Source organism: Phyllostomus hastatus, unplaced genomic scaffold (assembly GCF_019186645.2).
Source record: "Phyllostomus hastatus isolate PE091 unplaced genomic scaffold, TTU_PhHast_1.1 phas_contig_244, whole genome shotgun sequence".
Taxonomy (NCBI): Eukaryota; Metazoa; Chordata; class Mammalia; order Chiroptera; family Phyllostomidae; genus Phyllostomus; species Phyllostomus hastatus.
The window spans coordinates 1,936,987-1,951,907 of record NW_025333796.1 but is presented as its reverse complement, the minus strand read 5'-3'; the positions used below and the strand labels follow the sequence as shown (position 1 = coordinate 1,951,907).

The following is a 14,921-nucleotide window of genomic DNA, read 5'->3' as shown; positions in this document are numbered from 1 at the left end:
AACTGATTGTTTCTTTAAAAGATAAGCCGAGAGTGAGCCGTGCCGTTAGAGACGCGAGACCTCTCAATCAAACAGGAATGCCGTTTCAATGGCATAGAAATAACCTCTGCGTCAGGCTGCTCCCCGAAAGATTAGGGACCCATCATCGCCTCTGACCTCTGCTCGGCCCTCACCCCAATCTGCCTTCCGGATGACGTCCAAGGCCTTTCACAGATATACCCGCCCAGGGTGTTCTAGTGTTTTCCATCGCACACCCTGACCCATCTCGAACGTGAAAACCCACGGAAAATTGAACGCCAGGGCTGGGCTCACACAAACACCACCCTGCTGGTTCCCCAGCTCCCGCCCCAGTGACTGTGGCTCCGGAGACGGCCCAGCGGAGTCCTTTCCCCAGGAGGCCCGCTCGGGAGCCGGCCCGGCGGGCCCGGGCTGCCTGGGACCTGGTGGAGGCTCGTGCCGCCTCTCTGAAAACAAAAAGGGAACTCGGACTGTGTTATTGCAAAGCGGAACCCAGGAAAGAGCGCCGACCTGCAAGGGAGAAGTGCGCGAGAACGCCGGAAAGGGCACGCCCTCATCGGGACTGTCCGTCTGCAGCAAAGAGGGCCTCGGACGCTTTTAGTTTGATCTTTGCGACCTCAGTCGTGCGTAAGGGGGGAGATACTCAGACGGAACCTCGGGACAAGGCGGTGGTTGCTCAGAACCATGGCCGCGGGGCCCATCAGGGGCACAACCCCGCATGACGCCACGCACCAGCGCGGAGACGGGAGCCCGCAGGTAATCGGAAACATTGTCACCCAAAGACAGAAGCCACTGCGCTCAGAACAGACTTCTGGGGACCAGGGGAAGGCAAATACTACGATCTGAATTTCAATAAACCGGAACACAAGACGACAAATGGGTAGCCCTGGAGAAGGACTAGGTTTTAAGAAGTGGGATGATTTGCTTTCCAAGTTGTTGTAAGGAAAACGGAAGCCAGCCCGGGTGGAGGGAGCCCGATGTGGCGGGAAGGCACCCATGGTGGCGCGCATGCGCCCAGGGGTTGTGACCCCGAGGACCGTCCATCTTCCAGGCTGAACTTCAGCCCTCCTGCCCCTGTGGAGGCCACTCCCGCCCTGAGGTCCACTCCCAGTCCGAAGGTCAACGATTCTGTTATTGGCACGACGTGGTTGGTGGTGACACTCTGTGCAATTCTCCTTGGGACCCGTACTCGCCCTCCCGGGGGGCCTGTGTCTCTTCCTTCCCCACAGTGCGCCGGCACGGAGCTGCATGTGCTGCGGGCCCCTACCAGGGACCGTGAATATTTGATCAGATGGACGGGCACTACTGTGCCACGTGAGGGGGCTCTGCCGCGCGGGACCGGGGATGACCCGGCTTTCTCCTCTGCCTCCCAGCGTCTTGGATCCCGAACCACGGCCACTGCTCTATCCAGAAAGGAGGGAGGACGCGGAAAGCCCGCGGTGGGTGGGACACGGCCCCAGAGCAGAGCGTCCCGGACAAAGAAACAGAAGCTGCAAAACCCCGGCAGAACTGAAGGGTTACGGTGCCAAGGCGGAGCCGCCTTGAGTGTCAACAGAATAGATGAAGGAATGGCGGTCTTCCCGGCCTCTTCTGGAACCGAGGGAATCCCCCAGAGCCCTGCCGCCCCGCCTCCCCGCCCCGCCGCTCTGGCTCATTGTCGCCCTGACAGCGGGCTGTCGGCATCCGGAGATAGCGGTTTACGACGACTGTATTCTCCGTTCACTGCGGGCGGAAGGCCGCTCCTGCAGGGCCCGGACGGCATGCCAAACACTCCCGGGACTAGGGGCTGCCCTCGGGAGACGGCCGCTGACACGGGCCCCCAGACCGCCGAGAAGACAGAGCGACAGCCCCCTGTGACTCGGAGTTGGGCACGTGGGGGGAAGGGTCCCGGATGTGGTCCCCAGCCCCGTCCCTTGGGCCAGACGGTCCCACCCAGCCCCGCCACCCTGGGACACCACGGAAGCAGCTGCGGCCATCTAGCTCTTCTCCCTTAAAGTGACCACAGCCAGAGGCCACAAATGCTCCCGGGGACTCGGGAGGGTGGGTCGCGCCACACTTCCTAATGCCTCCTTCTTTTCCAAGTCCCCGTGTGAGTCAGGGACAATGACAGAGTCCAATCTGCACCGGTCACTTTGTCATGGAGAGCACGGCTGGGTTCCGAGGGCAGCAGAGGCACACAGGGCACCCTCCGCCCATACCAAGGGACACAGGCCACCATCCTAGTCACGGAAAACTCGGAGCTGCTGGGGTTCCCAGCTGACCTAAATCCCCAGCAGCTGCGGCACGAACTAGGACACGTCCCCCGTGGGTCCCAGGGCGGTGGGCGGCTGCGTGAGTGTGCAAAACCGAGTTTCTCCTTGTATGGTTCCTCGTTAGCGGTTGGATGACTTTCACGGCCTGCTCTGCCCCTCCCTGCGCTCGCCTCCATGCTTCCCCCTTCCTCGCGGCTCGGTCCTGTGCCTCTCAGCAGGTGCGCCCACACTTTCCCGACCGGCAGGTGTGTTCCACAGCGTACAGAATCCTGCGCCCAAACGTCTCAGGCGACCCCGGCTTCCTCACCAACCCCGCACTGGGTGCGGCCACAGGCTTTTTTCAGATTTGCCCTTGAGGTGGTTCCAATATCAGGCGAGTTTTGGGGGCGCCTTCGTCTAGAAGTGACCATCACCCCTTTAAATTCTCTTTACCACTTTCTCAGCGTTGCTTACACTCACGGGTTCACAGAGGTAAAATTCACGTTTCGGGAAGACGTGTGTGTCCCTCCCCCACGACCCGAGTCCAGAGTGCTTTCATCACTCCCCAAAGAAGCCTCCTTTGGCATGTCAGCATGGGCTCGTGGATTGTAACAAAACGTGCCATCTGGTGGGGACGTCGGTGACAGGGGAGGCTGTGCCTCTGAGAGGGGGCGGGGCACATGTGGGAAATCTCTGCATTGTCCTCTCTCTCAGAGTTGCTGGGAACCTAAAACTTCTCTAAAAGTATTATGTGCAAAAAGGAAAGCTCACACCTATTAGCGGTCACTTCTGTGGCCCCCGCCTGCAGCCTCTGTTGGCTGGTGACCACCGATCGGCCTTCCGCCCGTATGGATTGGCCTCTTTCGGAATCCAAATGTCTACCACCTTCCACAGGGCATAACGCCGCCCAGGGCCGCCCGTGTCGCGGTGTATGGCAGCCTTTCGTCCCTTTCCGCAGCCGGGCGCGGGGAGACTGCGTCTGTTCGTCTGCTCAGCGGGCCAGGGGCGCTTGGGTTGTTTCCACTTCCTGGCTCCTGGGAAGGGCGCCGCTGTGGACGCCCGTGGACAAGCTTCTGTGTTCCTGCCAAATCCTCCCCCGCCTCCATGGAGATGACCATCCCCCCTTTGTGCCACGGACACAGGTGTGCCACCCGTGCCTTTGTAGGTGGGAAACCGACTTTCTCCTCCTGGGGCGAATCCTTCTGGCCCTTTTTACAGGTGGCACTGGGTTCAGCTTCCTAGGATCTGGGTGAGACGGACGTTGGCGTCCAAATTCTCGAGAAACGCTAGCCCACAGCGGCCCTCTCCTGCGGTAACTGTATCCAGTTGGGTTCAGGGTGAAGGTTGCTGTCTTTCCACTGAAGTTTTGGGATGATGGTTTAATCATACACCATGATTTTCACTTTTTGTACCTGTTAAAGTTTTTCCGACTGTGTTTACCCTTCTTTTATTTCATCAGGAGCATCTAATATGTATGTTAGTCTTAGCCCACACTCCTGTAGCGTTGTTTTAATAATTTTCTCACTGCGTCCTTGATACAATACTCAGAATGCTGTGCAGTATCTACAATGATTAGATGTGTCAGGCTGCTGGCTCTCAGCTCATCAAACGTGAATAAGTGGGTGTGAATTTTCATCGAAGCCTTCCGCCCTGGTCAGCAGTTACATGTATAAACAAACCCAGAGACTAGAAGGTGGCCCGTGCTCGCTGACAGCACTCAACGCCACTTTACCACGGGCCGCAGGGAGAACTGGAACCTGGGGAATGGACTCTGTGTCATACGTAGTTGCTTAAACAACCGGCAGGGGAAACGATGCTCTCCCCGCCCCCCCCCCGCCCCCCCGGCAGGCACGAGCTGCCCTGAGAACAGACGGAAGTACCTGGTGTCAGCAGGATGACCGAGGTGACGATGAGGGAGCAGATGACCAGGATGACCAGCAGCGCGATGGCGATCCCTTTCCAGTTCCTCTGGGGAGGGTTGCTCCCCACCAGCTCCTGGAAGCGACAACAGGAAGGAGACACTGGGTGAGCGGGATGAAGAAACGAGACACGCCCACTCCACGTCTTCCGTCGAAGCCAGGACCCGAGACACGGAACCGCGGGACGAGGCATGTTCTCCTCATCCTTAAGCGTGACAAGCTCTGTCCTCGATTCCCTGCCTTCCCTGCCCCGTGGCCAAACCTTAAGAGAGAATCTCATATTCTGTTATGCTCACAGCTTTTGTGGGAACTTAGCGCTTCTCCACTGAACAAGTTCGGTCGCACAGCGCAGGGTAAGGATGGTAGGGCTTTCTCCCCATCACGGCCCACCTGTGACCCCCAGAGCCAAAGCCACGCAGGCTCCATTCTCCAGCCCTAAGTCGTCTTTCGTCTGTCTTGGTTTATGGCCCATGGTGTGTTAACTCGAGCCTTGTCTTCCTTCTACAGCTCCCCAGACAAGGCTCCCGGGCACCCCAGGACCGTCTTCACGGGGTGACACACCTGTCCCTATGCTGGGACTTCGTCCCCTGCGGGGAACCCCATTTGCATCGGAGCAGGGGCTGGGGGTGGGAGGTGACATCTGGAGACAATGCTAAAGGTGGAATCAATCTAGGAATTTAATCAGGCATGCCGCCTGCTGAACCAAAACTTTAGTTCTTTTCCAATTATTGGGATTACGTAACTTACAGTTCGAGCTGGGATCCTGCAAGAGACCAAGGAAGTGATATTGGGAATTAATAGTAAGTTAGACACATAATACTGATGTATTCATAATTATAGTTATTAATGAGACAAGGGCCACTGGGGCTCCCCGGGGTGCAGAGAGACAGATGGTCACGCTGCAAATAGAGTTCCGCCACTTCTGCCTGCACACAGACCCCAGAATGTTCCGCCACAGCCCAGCACCCCAACACACGGTAACTCCAGGTCAGGGCGAAATAGAATGGCGACGACCTCGAAACCAGATGATGCGACGCATAAATACTTCTTTATCGAAGACTGCACATTCTTAGACCGTACCACATGGCTAAAAATCAAAATAAAGGTGATACTCAGCTATGGGATGGCAAATAATTAATACCTGACATCTAAATATTTAAGATTGATTGTCCAGGTTATCAAATTAAGAAAAATTAGACTCCAAACGACACTGGCTTAACTAGGTTAGAGGATTAAGAAAAAGTCAGCTCAAAACAACAAACATTTGCTACGTAGGTTATTAAGTAAAGGTTTTGAGAACCATTGTAGCCTGAGCAGGAAATAGTTCTGCAACTGTGTAGAAATCCCTAGCAGTATTCTTATTCACCACCCAGAATTTAATTTATCTATTACAGAGGGACTTTTTAGCACTTAAAAATAAGGCTAGCCCTGGCTCATGTGGCTCAGTGGGTTGGCCATCATCCCTCAAACTGAAAGGTCGCTGGTTCCATTCCAGGTCAGGGCACGTGCCCGGGTTGTGGGCCAGGTCCCCAGTAGGGGGCGCGTGAGAGGCAGCTGATAGATGTTTCTCTCTCGCATCAATGTTTCTCTCCTTCTCTTTCTCCCTCCCTCCCCCTCTCTCTAAAAATAAACACATAACATTTTTTAAAAGATAAGACTAGATGTAGGCATGGAATCCTCACAAAATGTTATACTGAGACAATCTCATTTCCTGTTGGATTGGGTTTTCCCATGAGAACGGCAATACCCGGAAGTGATAGGATCTTGCTGATTTGACAGCTTTTCACTTGACCCGCGATGACGAAGAAAATAAGCCCTTTTCCTCAAATTCGTGAATAGCATAAACCTCAAAGCAGTCCTATCCCTAAACCAACGTAGTGTGGACAACCTCTTGCACGCATTCCTTGAACACTCATCGGGTTGAACGCCAGGGTCACCATCCGAAGCCTAACACATCAGTACTCAATAGTCTCCAAAACTGAACATGTCAATACTCAATCCCATCCCAAACCACATGTATCAACACGCAACAGTCCCCAGAACGGAATATATCAATCAGTACTCAACACCAAATCTTCTTCCAGATCTGGAAGGACACAGTTCATATTATTGTTTCCATCAGCTCCAACAAGTGATGTGTTTTGAATTTTGTTTCTAACAAGGAAATCTGGAATTCTACATTCTATTTCAAACCCGTCTGTCAGACGTTTGGATACAAAACAGCCCAGGACTCTCACTTTCTCTCACTCTCTTCACCAGCGGGGAGTGCCGCAGCCGAACCCCCCGAGATTTTAACACCCCTGTCCTGTTTTGTTTCTGGCAGCTAGAAGTACTGGGATTCTTAATTAGGGCATACATGTGGACTTTAAATGTCTCCATTGCCTTTGTCACGTAGCTTACAGTCAGAGGGGAAGAGGGTGTGTTTGTGTGCCCTGCAGGCCTGGGCGGCCGGCCCCAGGAGCAATGCTCACACGCACACTTGGCTGGCGAGGAGAGGACGGTCCCGTGGGGAAGCGCAAAGCGACGCCACGTTAACATCGGTCAGCAGGGGTCTACCTTCTGCTTGTTGCTGGGAAGACAACGTCGCTGACGCACAACGATGAGGTATTTTGCAGAATCCTGTCTTTTTCCCACCTGCCCCCCTGTTCTCACAATCGAGTTGGTGGGGACACAAGTATACACACTCACAAGCAGGAGGAGGCAGTTCCAGGGTCCCAAGGCGCTCGGTGGGAAAAAATGTGACCAAAGCATCAGACCCCTCTCTGTTCCCCGACACGCCCCCTCTCTCGCTCCTCAGCTGCGTGAAAACGCCCTCCTGTTGCTCTGGGGGGAGTCGGGCTTGAGAGATCTTGCTCCCCTCTCTTCTCGTCTCGGCCAATCGAAGGAACCTTTCTCCACCGCCAAACACCAGTGTGTCCATCAATGCTTTGGTGTCGCCCGTGCGCGAGGCACACGAACCTGAACTTGGAGAGGTGACTCTGCAACAGTATAGCTGATGGGCTTGTAAACGCACAGCGAGGCGGCCCTCCGATGTCACCGGGTGCCCCTGCCTGGCCCACCACGCCCAGGACCGATGGCCGGGACAAGGCCGGAGACGACGAGACGGGGAGAGAGCCCACAGACACAGGGCGAGGCAAGGAGAGTGTGTTTGCAGGCGTCCGTATGGACAACAGCACACTCACTGATACATAGTCACGCCAGAGTGAATGCTGTGTTTCACACACTCACGACGGCAAACCCACTCCTGCCCCACTCGGGCGACCAGAAGACAGAGGGTTGCAGAACACATCACGTGATGCATGGCTGAAGGGAGCGTTCAGCCTCAAAAACCAAATACTCAGTTTCCGTCTATTGGGAAGGTCACGTAGAAGAGAGAGGGGACTTGCACTGTTCGACTCCTGACGGTAGAGTGAGGACGGGACACAGCTGTGTGTATCGATAAATCCTCCTTCTTTCTAACCGTTAGCACAGGACTGCCCCGCAGGACCAGGGCGGCCTCACCGGGGGGCTGGCAGGATGCGGGACGCCTGGCGGGGACCCTGGAGGGTCAGCCCCCCAGCGGGGAAGGTGGGAGGGAATCATCTTAAAAAGGAGCAACCCAGTCACATCCTGCGGACACACGCAGGATGGGAGGGAGAGCCGTGAGACGGAAGCTGCTCCCGTGGGTGGGAACGTGAGCGGGAAAGAGACGGCTCCCCCGCGCTCCCTGGGCTGAGAAGAGAAGTTCGGGCAGAGCCAACTCAGCTCTGACGACTGCACGGGGGTTGGGGGTGCAGCACGGTAACCCCAGCAGACGGGAGAGCAGAGCGGCACAGTCCTGGCTCATGTATGCCATCTCCGCGAGCTGCGGTCCAGGCGAGTTCTCGCACTAAAAAGCAGGGTCTCCGTACCCACAGGCAAGCAGAACTTCCTTACTAGACTGCATTTGCATTTGCCAAATTTCATTTTTCAGAGTGCAGGTAATTTTTTTTCCCCACAAGCAATATTCGAACAACAATAATAATAGGAAAACAATTTAAAAAGAAAAACATCACAGGCTATCTTGCTAATCCCAGAAAACACAATTTTTCATTTTCTCTGACTTTCTCTCTAGGCACATTCCATTTTCAGCGGGTGGGGCCAGAGCACGGGTGGGGCTCTAGGGACCGGATGCGGGTTCGTGGGTGTGTCTTCGAACGTCTTATGTGGTTTCATGCACTCAGACTTCCTCCTCTTAACCCGCAGGAGCTGAATTATTAAAAATTTGAGTCAGAAAATGACCCTGCTTCCCATGAAGGGCGAAGGAAGTTAATAAATTATCCCCTGAAATGTTGAGCTTCAGTAATGCATTTCTCAGGAGAATTATAGATTTTTGTCTAGGATGGTAGCAATGAGGCTGTGACAGATTCCCTGTTCTGGTTGGTACATACGTGCCTTAGCAGGCCAAGAACAGGGAAAGGTCTGGTCACGATCAACCCTGTGCTCCAGGAAGGTAGACAAATCTTCCATCCATTTATCTGTTCATCCCTCCTTCATCTACCCTCCCTCCCTCCCTCCCTTCCTTCTCTCCTTCCTTCCTTCCTTCCTTCCTTCCTTCCTTCCTTCCTTCCCTCCTTCCTTCCTTCCTTCCTTCCTTCCTTCCTTCTTCCCTTCCTTCCTTCCTTCCTTCCTTCCTTCCTTCCCTCTTTCCTTCTTTCCCATAGTTATCTAGGGCTTGCTCTGCCAGACCCTGTTCTGAGACCCTTGGGTGTCACAGAAAAAAAAAAAAGGTAATGACACTGTTATCAACCTGACAAGTCGAATGGCTTTTATTCTAGTGCAGGGAGGAGGGGGCAGAGAATAAACCAATACACCCACGAAGAGAAGGAGGGAAGAGCAAGACGAGGGGTGCTGGGAGCTGTCTGCATGTCAGCAGGCCAGGCAGCTCTCCCAACAGAGTGACCTTTGACCAGAAACTGAGACGCGGCTGGGCGGCGACATGTCAGGATGGAGCTGCGTCCCCTGAATCCAAGCACTGAAGCTCCGCCCCCCAGTGTGACGGCAGTGGGAGCCTGTGCTCTGGGGAGGGGATTAGGGTTCGGTGAGGCCAGAGGGTGGGGCCCTCGGGAGATAGTCGGTGCCCTTGTAAGACAAGATGCTGGAGAGCAGGTGTTCTTCCCTCTCCCCATCCACAGGCATCGAGGGAGGGCTCTGTGAGGAGCCGCATCTTCACCCCAAGGAGAGGACGTCCCCAGACGCCACAGCCTGCACTTGGGCCTTGGACTTGCAGGCTCCGGACCTGCGAGAAGTCCATCGCTGCCGTCCAAGCTGCCCATCTGTGGCCGTTCGCCGGCCCAGCCCAAACACAGTACGGCCCGGGCTGCCCCCTGAGGGCACACGCCCAGGTGGGAGTGCAGCAGGGGACAGAGAGGGGGCGGGGCCGGCGTGGAGAGGGGGCGTGAGTGAGGGGACCCAGCGGAGCGCGGAGGCAGGGCTGGAGCGGGAGCCAGGGAGCGGGGGTGGCCCGGAGGCCACGGTGCCGGCTCCAGCTTTTCCTCTGAGTGCGGGCGCGTTGGCATGGCAGCGCACGGCTGGGTCTCTCGTTCAGAAGGATCGCCCGGTGGGGGCGGCTACGTGGAGACCACCGAGCAGGAGAGTGAGGGCAGCAAGAGGGGGGACCGTGAGGAGGCCGGGCAGAGGACGGGGGTCTGCCCCAGGTGCAGGCGGTGAGAAGTGGCTGATCCTGGGCACACACACTGTGGAAAAAGCTAGTCCATGGTGCTCCTTGGGACGAACCACACACACCCAGTGCCAGGGAGACACAAGTGCACTCAGGGCCCTCTCTGAGGCTCTTGGCTCCTGTCCTCAAGGACAAAGCCCTTTGCCCTTCACTGCATGGAAGTCTGGGCCCCTGCGGTCTGCGCCTGAGCCCCGCCTGAGCCCCCCTCACCCTCCGCTCTCAGTTCAGGGCTCCTGCAGCAAGCGGCCCCTCCCAGACCCCCGCCCCTCCCCACGGGGAACACTCCACCTCTGCTCCCTGGCATTCTTCTCCGTCCTCATCTGGTCGGGCAAACGCATCTGCCGTCTTTAGTTACGGAGCCCAGCCTGGTTTCACAGGCAGAGTTCATTATTCTGTCATCTGGACACAAGGGCGATGCTTTGTAAACGCTTTTCGGCAACATTACGGCACCATTAAAGGATGTATCCAACGCCTGTGTCATCACCAGACTGCAAGCTACTTAATGACAGTTGCCTGGACGCATCTGTTCCCAGTGTCTGGGGCAAACCCGGGGTCTCGGCCGTGCTCGGGGACTGTCTGCAGAACGACCGAGTCTGTGAATGCCTTCCTAGCAAGGAGCTGTGATTTGCTGGCCCGTCTGGCAGAAAAGCAGTCGTGTGGCTGGCACAGAGATCCGAGCGTCACTGGCAGCCCGGCTGCACTAACGAGGTCGCAGGGAGCAGTTGGTCCCGGACGAGGTAATGCCAGCTGACATCCAGAGTCGGCGACCGCTTTGTCCCTAGCGACGCGGTAGATGCTCATGTGTATTTTTAACACGGGCGAAAAAGAAAGCAAACAGTGAACTAAAAACAGACGCAACCTTTTGCTGAGGTTGTTGACGTTTGAAATATTAAATTCTTCTTTGCGGAAGGCTGTTATCTCAGTAATGTGTGACCAGAGCTTGGTATTGGGTGTGGGGGTGTGCAAGGGGGATCAGAGAAACACCAAGTGAACTAACGAGGGCAGCACAGTGTTTGGGAGCCAGTGTGACCGACCCGGGCCTGCTGTCTCTGCCCACCCACGCCCTTACACTGGGCCACCCAGGCATGTCCTCTCCCCCTTGGTTAATGGTGCACCTTATCTTGGCCCGAGCTTCCGACATACCCCAGGATTTCTCCTGCTACCTTATATCTATAATCAGGAGCAAAGATTGCAATGAAAGCTCCAAGGTGCTGAGTTTAAAGATTAAAGAAACTGAAAGCTAGAGAAGTGGAAAGAAGAAAGGAAGGCTGGCCTTGGCCAGGTGGCTCAGCTGGTTGGAGCGCTGTTCTGTGCACCAAGAGGTTGCAGGTTCGATTCCCGGTCAGGGCACGAAGCAACTGATATCTCTCTCTCTCTCTCTGCTCCCATCTCTTCCTCTCTCTCTCTAAGATCAATAAACATGTCCTCGGTGAGGATTTGAAAAAATAACGACGCACTTTTTAAAACAGTGCAAGAAGCCTGGGAGACAAAAGGCATCCATTTGCTCAGGTGTTAGGACTACGTGCAGATGTGTGTTTGGGAGCACATCAAAATTTATAACAACTGTAGCAATGTAAGCTGCCGCTTCACTGTTTACTGCTCTCGCTGCGCCCCGAGGCTTCAGCAACGTCTGCTGTGCAGCGCGGGGAGGGCTCCCAAGCACATCCGACTGCCTGCTCTATTTAAAGCAAGTAAAGAACACGGCGGCACCGCACGCCTTCTGTCACTTGTCACTGCTGCATCGGAGCTCTCCTGCGGGGAAATGGAGTTTGAGCCTTAGCCGGGTTCCCAAAGTGGGGTGGCCCGGGGCGCGGGTAGGTGACTCCGCAGTGAGGAGGGGCTCTCCTCTGGCAGTAAATAGCCCCCTGGAATGTTTCGGGCACACAGCACATGGCGGGTTTGTCTCACGTCATGAAAATACGGCCCCACACGGCTGACGACACGGAAGGGGTGCAGCACAGGGTGAGCTTCACAGAAGCTAGAGCACAAGACGAGTTCTGCGGGAAAGGAAGCCCCCCCCTTCCCCATGGAAGCTGCTAAGGGAGCTCGGAGCCCGGGAAGCTGCAGAGAGGGGCGTGCCCGGGGTGGCGGGAGGGGCTGCACTGCAGCAGCAGCAAAGGTCCAGGCCTTGCCAGCCACCGCGGGGACAGCTGGCAACTGTGCATATTATTTCCCTTCGCTAATGGCAGAGGGGTCGACCAGATGGCCCCCTCGCTTGGGAAGGAGGCTGTGAATTCAATTATTTTTCTCCCAATATTCCCTCATCTGCCCAGTCCGTCTCTTCCATCAGGCAACCTCTCGGAAGGATGAGACGGGAGGCCTAGTCTGGCTCCCCAAACTGAAAGAGGCCTTTTCTTGGGCATAATTAGACCCGAGTTTAGGTAATTGGTAGTTTATAAATGTCCAGAAGATACATGGGAACTAGCCGGGCCTCCTGGCGGAGCTGGTGCTTGTCGGCCAGCAGAGCGCACAGTCGGAGCTGGGAGATTTCCCTGCCCCCCGTCAATGCTGTTTGGTCTCCTCAGGACTTTGGGGTGCCTTTGCTGGCTGTGCGTGTGAGGAGTAGATGACAGCTGAAGCCACAGGACCCTGTTTAGTGTGACGGCACCTCAGCGACTGGAAGTCATGCGGGGTGGGGCTCGGCAGGGCAGCCAGCGCCGCTGAGTGCGTGGCAGGTGGCGCGGGTGGCGGGGGATGGAATCTGACCCCTCGGAGACCCTCCGCTGATGTCACTAATTAGAAATTAAGTTCGGCTGACAGGCTGTGCTTTGGCGGCCTGGTGATTAATCAGGAGGCCTCTCTCTCTTCGTGACAGAGAGGGGCTGGCATTCCCCGTTGTGACGGGCACACTCTCGGGTGTCCCTCTTCGCTCGATGCTCCCTTCCATCTCCGATGGCTGTCCCCACTCGGGTTCCCCGGGGGCTCTCCACCACCCCCTCTGTTTTTGCCCGAGGGGCTGGACCCAGATCCAAGCTCCGTGTCTATGAACTCGGAGACTTCTGAAGTGGACTCTTACGTCACAGGGCCTTCTGCTCCAGCCCGGGGCACGCCCTTTGAAACCACGCCCACCTCCGGGTCCCGAGGGCTGTGAGCCCCCTGCCCACGAGGCACGCTTGCGTTGGCCCAGTCAGCACCCGCCCTATCCGTCCTTCTAGAAAAAATGGGCAAATTACCAGCCGTAACTATATATATATATATTTTAAAATTTCTTCTTCGCTATGTATTACCTACGAGTCCAACCCCAGACCTGACATTACTTGAAGGTCTTCAGTTTCACAGACACTGCCTGAGAGCTGCTGGATGAAATTAATTCAAAACCAAAGCCGCTCTTCCCTGCGGAGCTCAGTCTGATGCGGATCTATGTTAATGGCATGTGTCAAAGACACCACGTGGTTCCACAAGTCACAAAAGCAGTGCGCCCTGGTCAGAAGACGTTCCGTAACGCATCTCGCCCTGAGAAATCCGTTCCGTGGAAACAGGCCATGCAGATAAGTGGCAGAACGGAACACGGAGCACGGGTACCTCCTGCGTGGCGGCTGGTGGCAGCCGTCGCTGAAGACCATGGTGGCAGGATGGGTGTCTTTTCACACCTGCACGGAGACCCACCAGCGGGTCTGAGACTGGGCGGCTCTCTGGCAAGCCCCACCCATGCTCGTCAGCGTCAGAAACCCCCTTGGGCTCTCCGTAAAGATTAAGAAGCCAACAAACAACTCTCAAAGGCGAGAACCACCAGCGATTTCACGGCAGAGATGAACAGAATTCGAGCTCCAAGTTTCCAAAGGGTGTGCCGCCCCGCTCCCACCCTCCAGCGTGGCACCCTCTGCCCTCCTCCCCCACCCGTGGGTGCCAGTGGCCACACTTCCAGCCTGCCAGTAGTCTCTGCTCCCCCCCAGCCTGGAGTAATGGGACCAACCTGGGGACTTCAACTATTCCAACGGACTCCTGACCGTCATCACGAAGCACAGGAGGAAGAGGGAGGGTGGCAGAGGGGCGCCCTCCCCCCACAGCAGATGCCGGGGCTCAGGAGAAGATGCAGCAGGTTTGCAGACCGAGGGGAATGCAGGGGGGAGGCAGGGCGCAAAGAGACAAGAAGCAACAGCTGACAAGAGACTTTCTTCTCCTCCGGAGTTCTGAAGGCATCTCCCACTTCGATTAAAGAAGACGCTCCTGTTTCTCGATGAGATACTGTATTTTGCATCTTATTCAAACTAGTTTAAGTTGGTTTCTGAAACTTGAGAGCTAAGACCCTGACGCCATGGCATGTAAAGGTACGGGTCCGGTGGCCCACTCTCCCGCCAGGGGTCCCTCCCTCCCCGAGGAGGGGGTCTGCATTCTTCAGCGAGGGGCTCTACTGCACTTCCCACGGGAGTTCAGGCCACACCTACGCGTGAAGGCCAGGTGAACATTGGGACTACTAGCCGTGTTTACTACTTCAAGCATTGCTAATGGGACATATAATTTTCTTTGGGAAGGCCGGGTTTTCCACCTGTATATACAGCTATTTTTTTTCCCAGAGAGACACTGAGAGAAATTTAGCAATTACTGTAATGAACCCTCAAGCATCCACATTTGCCATCATCTATCAGTGTTGGAGTAGAGTCCCCTTGGTGACAGGAGGGGCTGATTCCAGCTAAAGCAAAGGCCGCCGAGACGGCTGGCATCACAGAATGTGCAGGGGAGTCCTGCGGGCTGTTCCTGAGACAGTCACTGTTGTAGGTGCCAACTGACTCAAGAAGAAAGCTCTGGTGTTTTTGCCCTGGCTGGGTGGCTCAGTTGGTTGGAATGTCATCCTGTACACCAAAAGATTGCAGGTTCGATCCCCGGTCAGGGCATACACCCAGGTTGAGGGTTCGATCCCTGGTCAGGCCACTTACAGGAGACAATTGATCAATGTTTCTCGTACATTGATGCTCTCTGTCTCTCCCTTCCTCTCTCTCTAGAATCAATAAACAGCCCTGGCCAGGTGGCTCAGTTGGTCGGAGTGTTGTCTCATACACCAAAGGGTTGAGGGTTTGATTCCTCATCGGAGCACATGCCTGGGTTGCAGGTTGGATC

The 14,921-nt window shown here is 55.7% G+C and overlaps 1 protein-coding gene across 5 annotated transcripts in view; it reads right to left on the bottom strand.

The window, feature by feature from the left end:
• DPP6 (dipeptidyl peptidase like 6) overlaps positions 1-14,921 on the bottom strand; it is a 519,939-nt gene that overhangs the window by 149,894 nt on the left and 355,124 nt on the right. For all 5 annotated transcript variants that reach the window (XM_045837839.1, XM_045837842.1, XM_045837838.1 and 2 more), the window contains exon 2: positions 4,130-4,244. In XM_045837839.1, the coding sequence (XP_045693795.1) occupies positions 4,130-4,244 (115 nt within the window). The remainder of the gene's footprint in view (positions 1-4,129; positions 4,245-14,921) is intronic.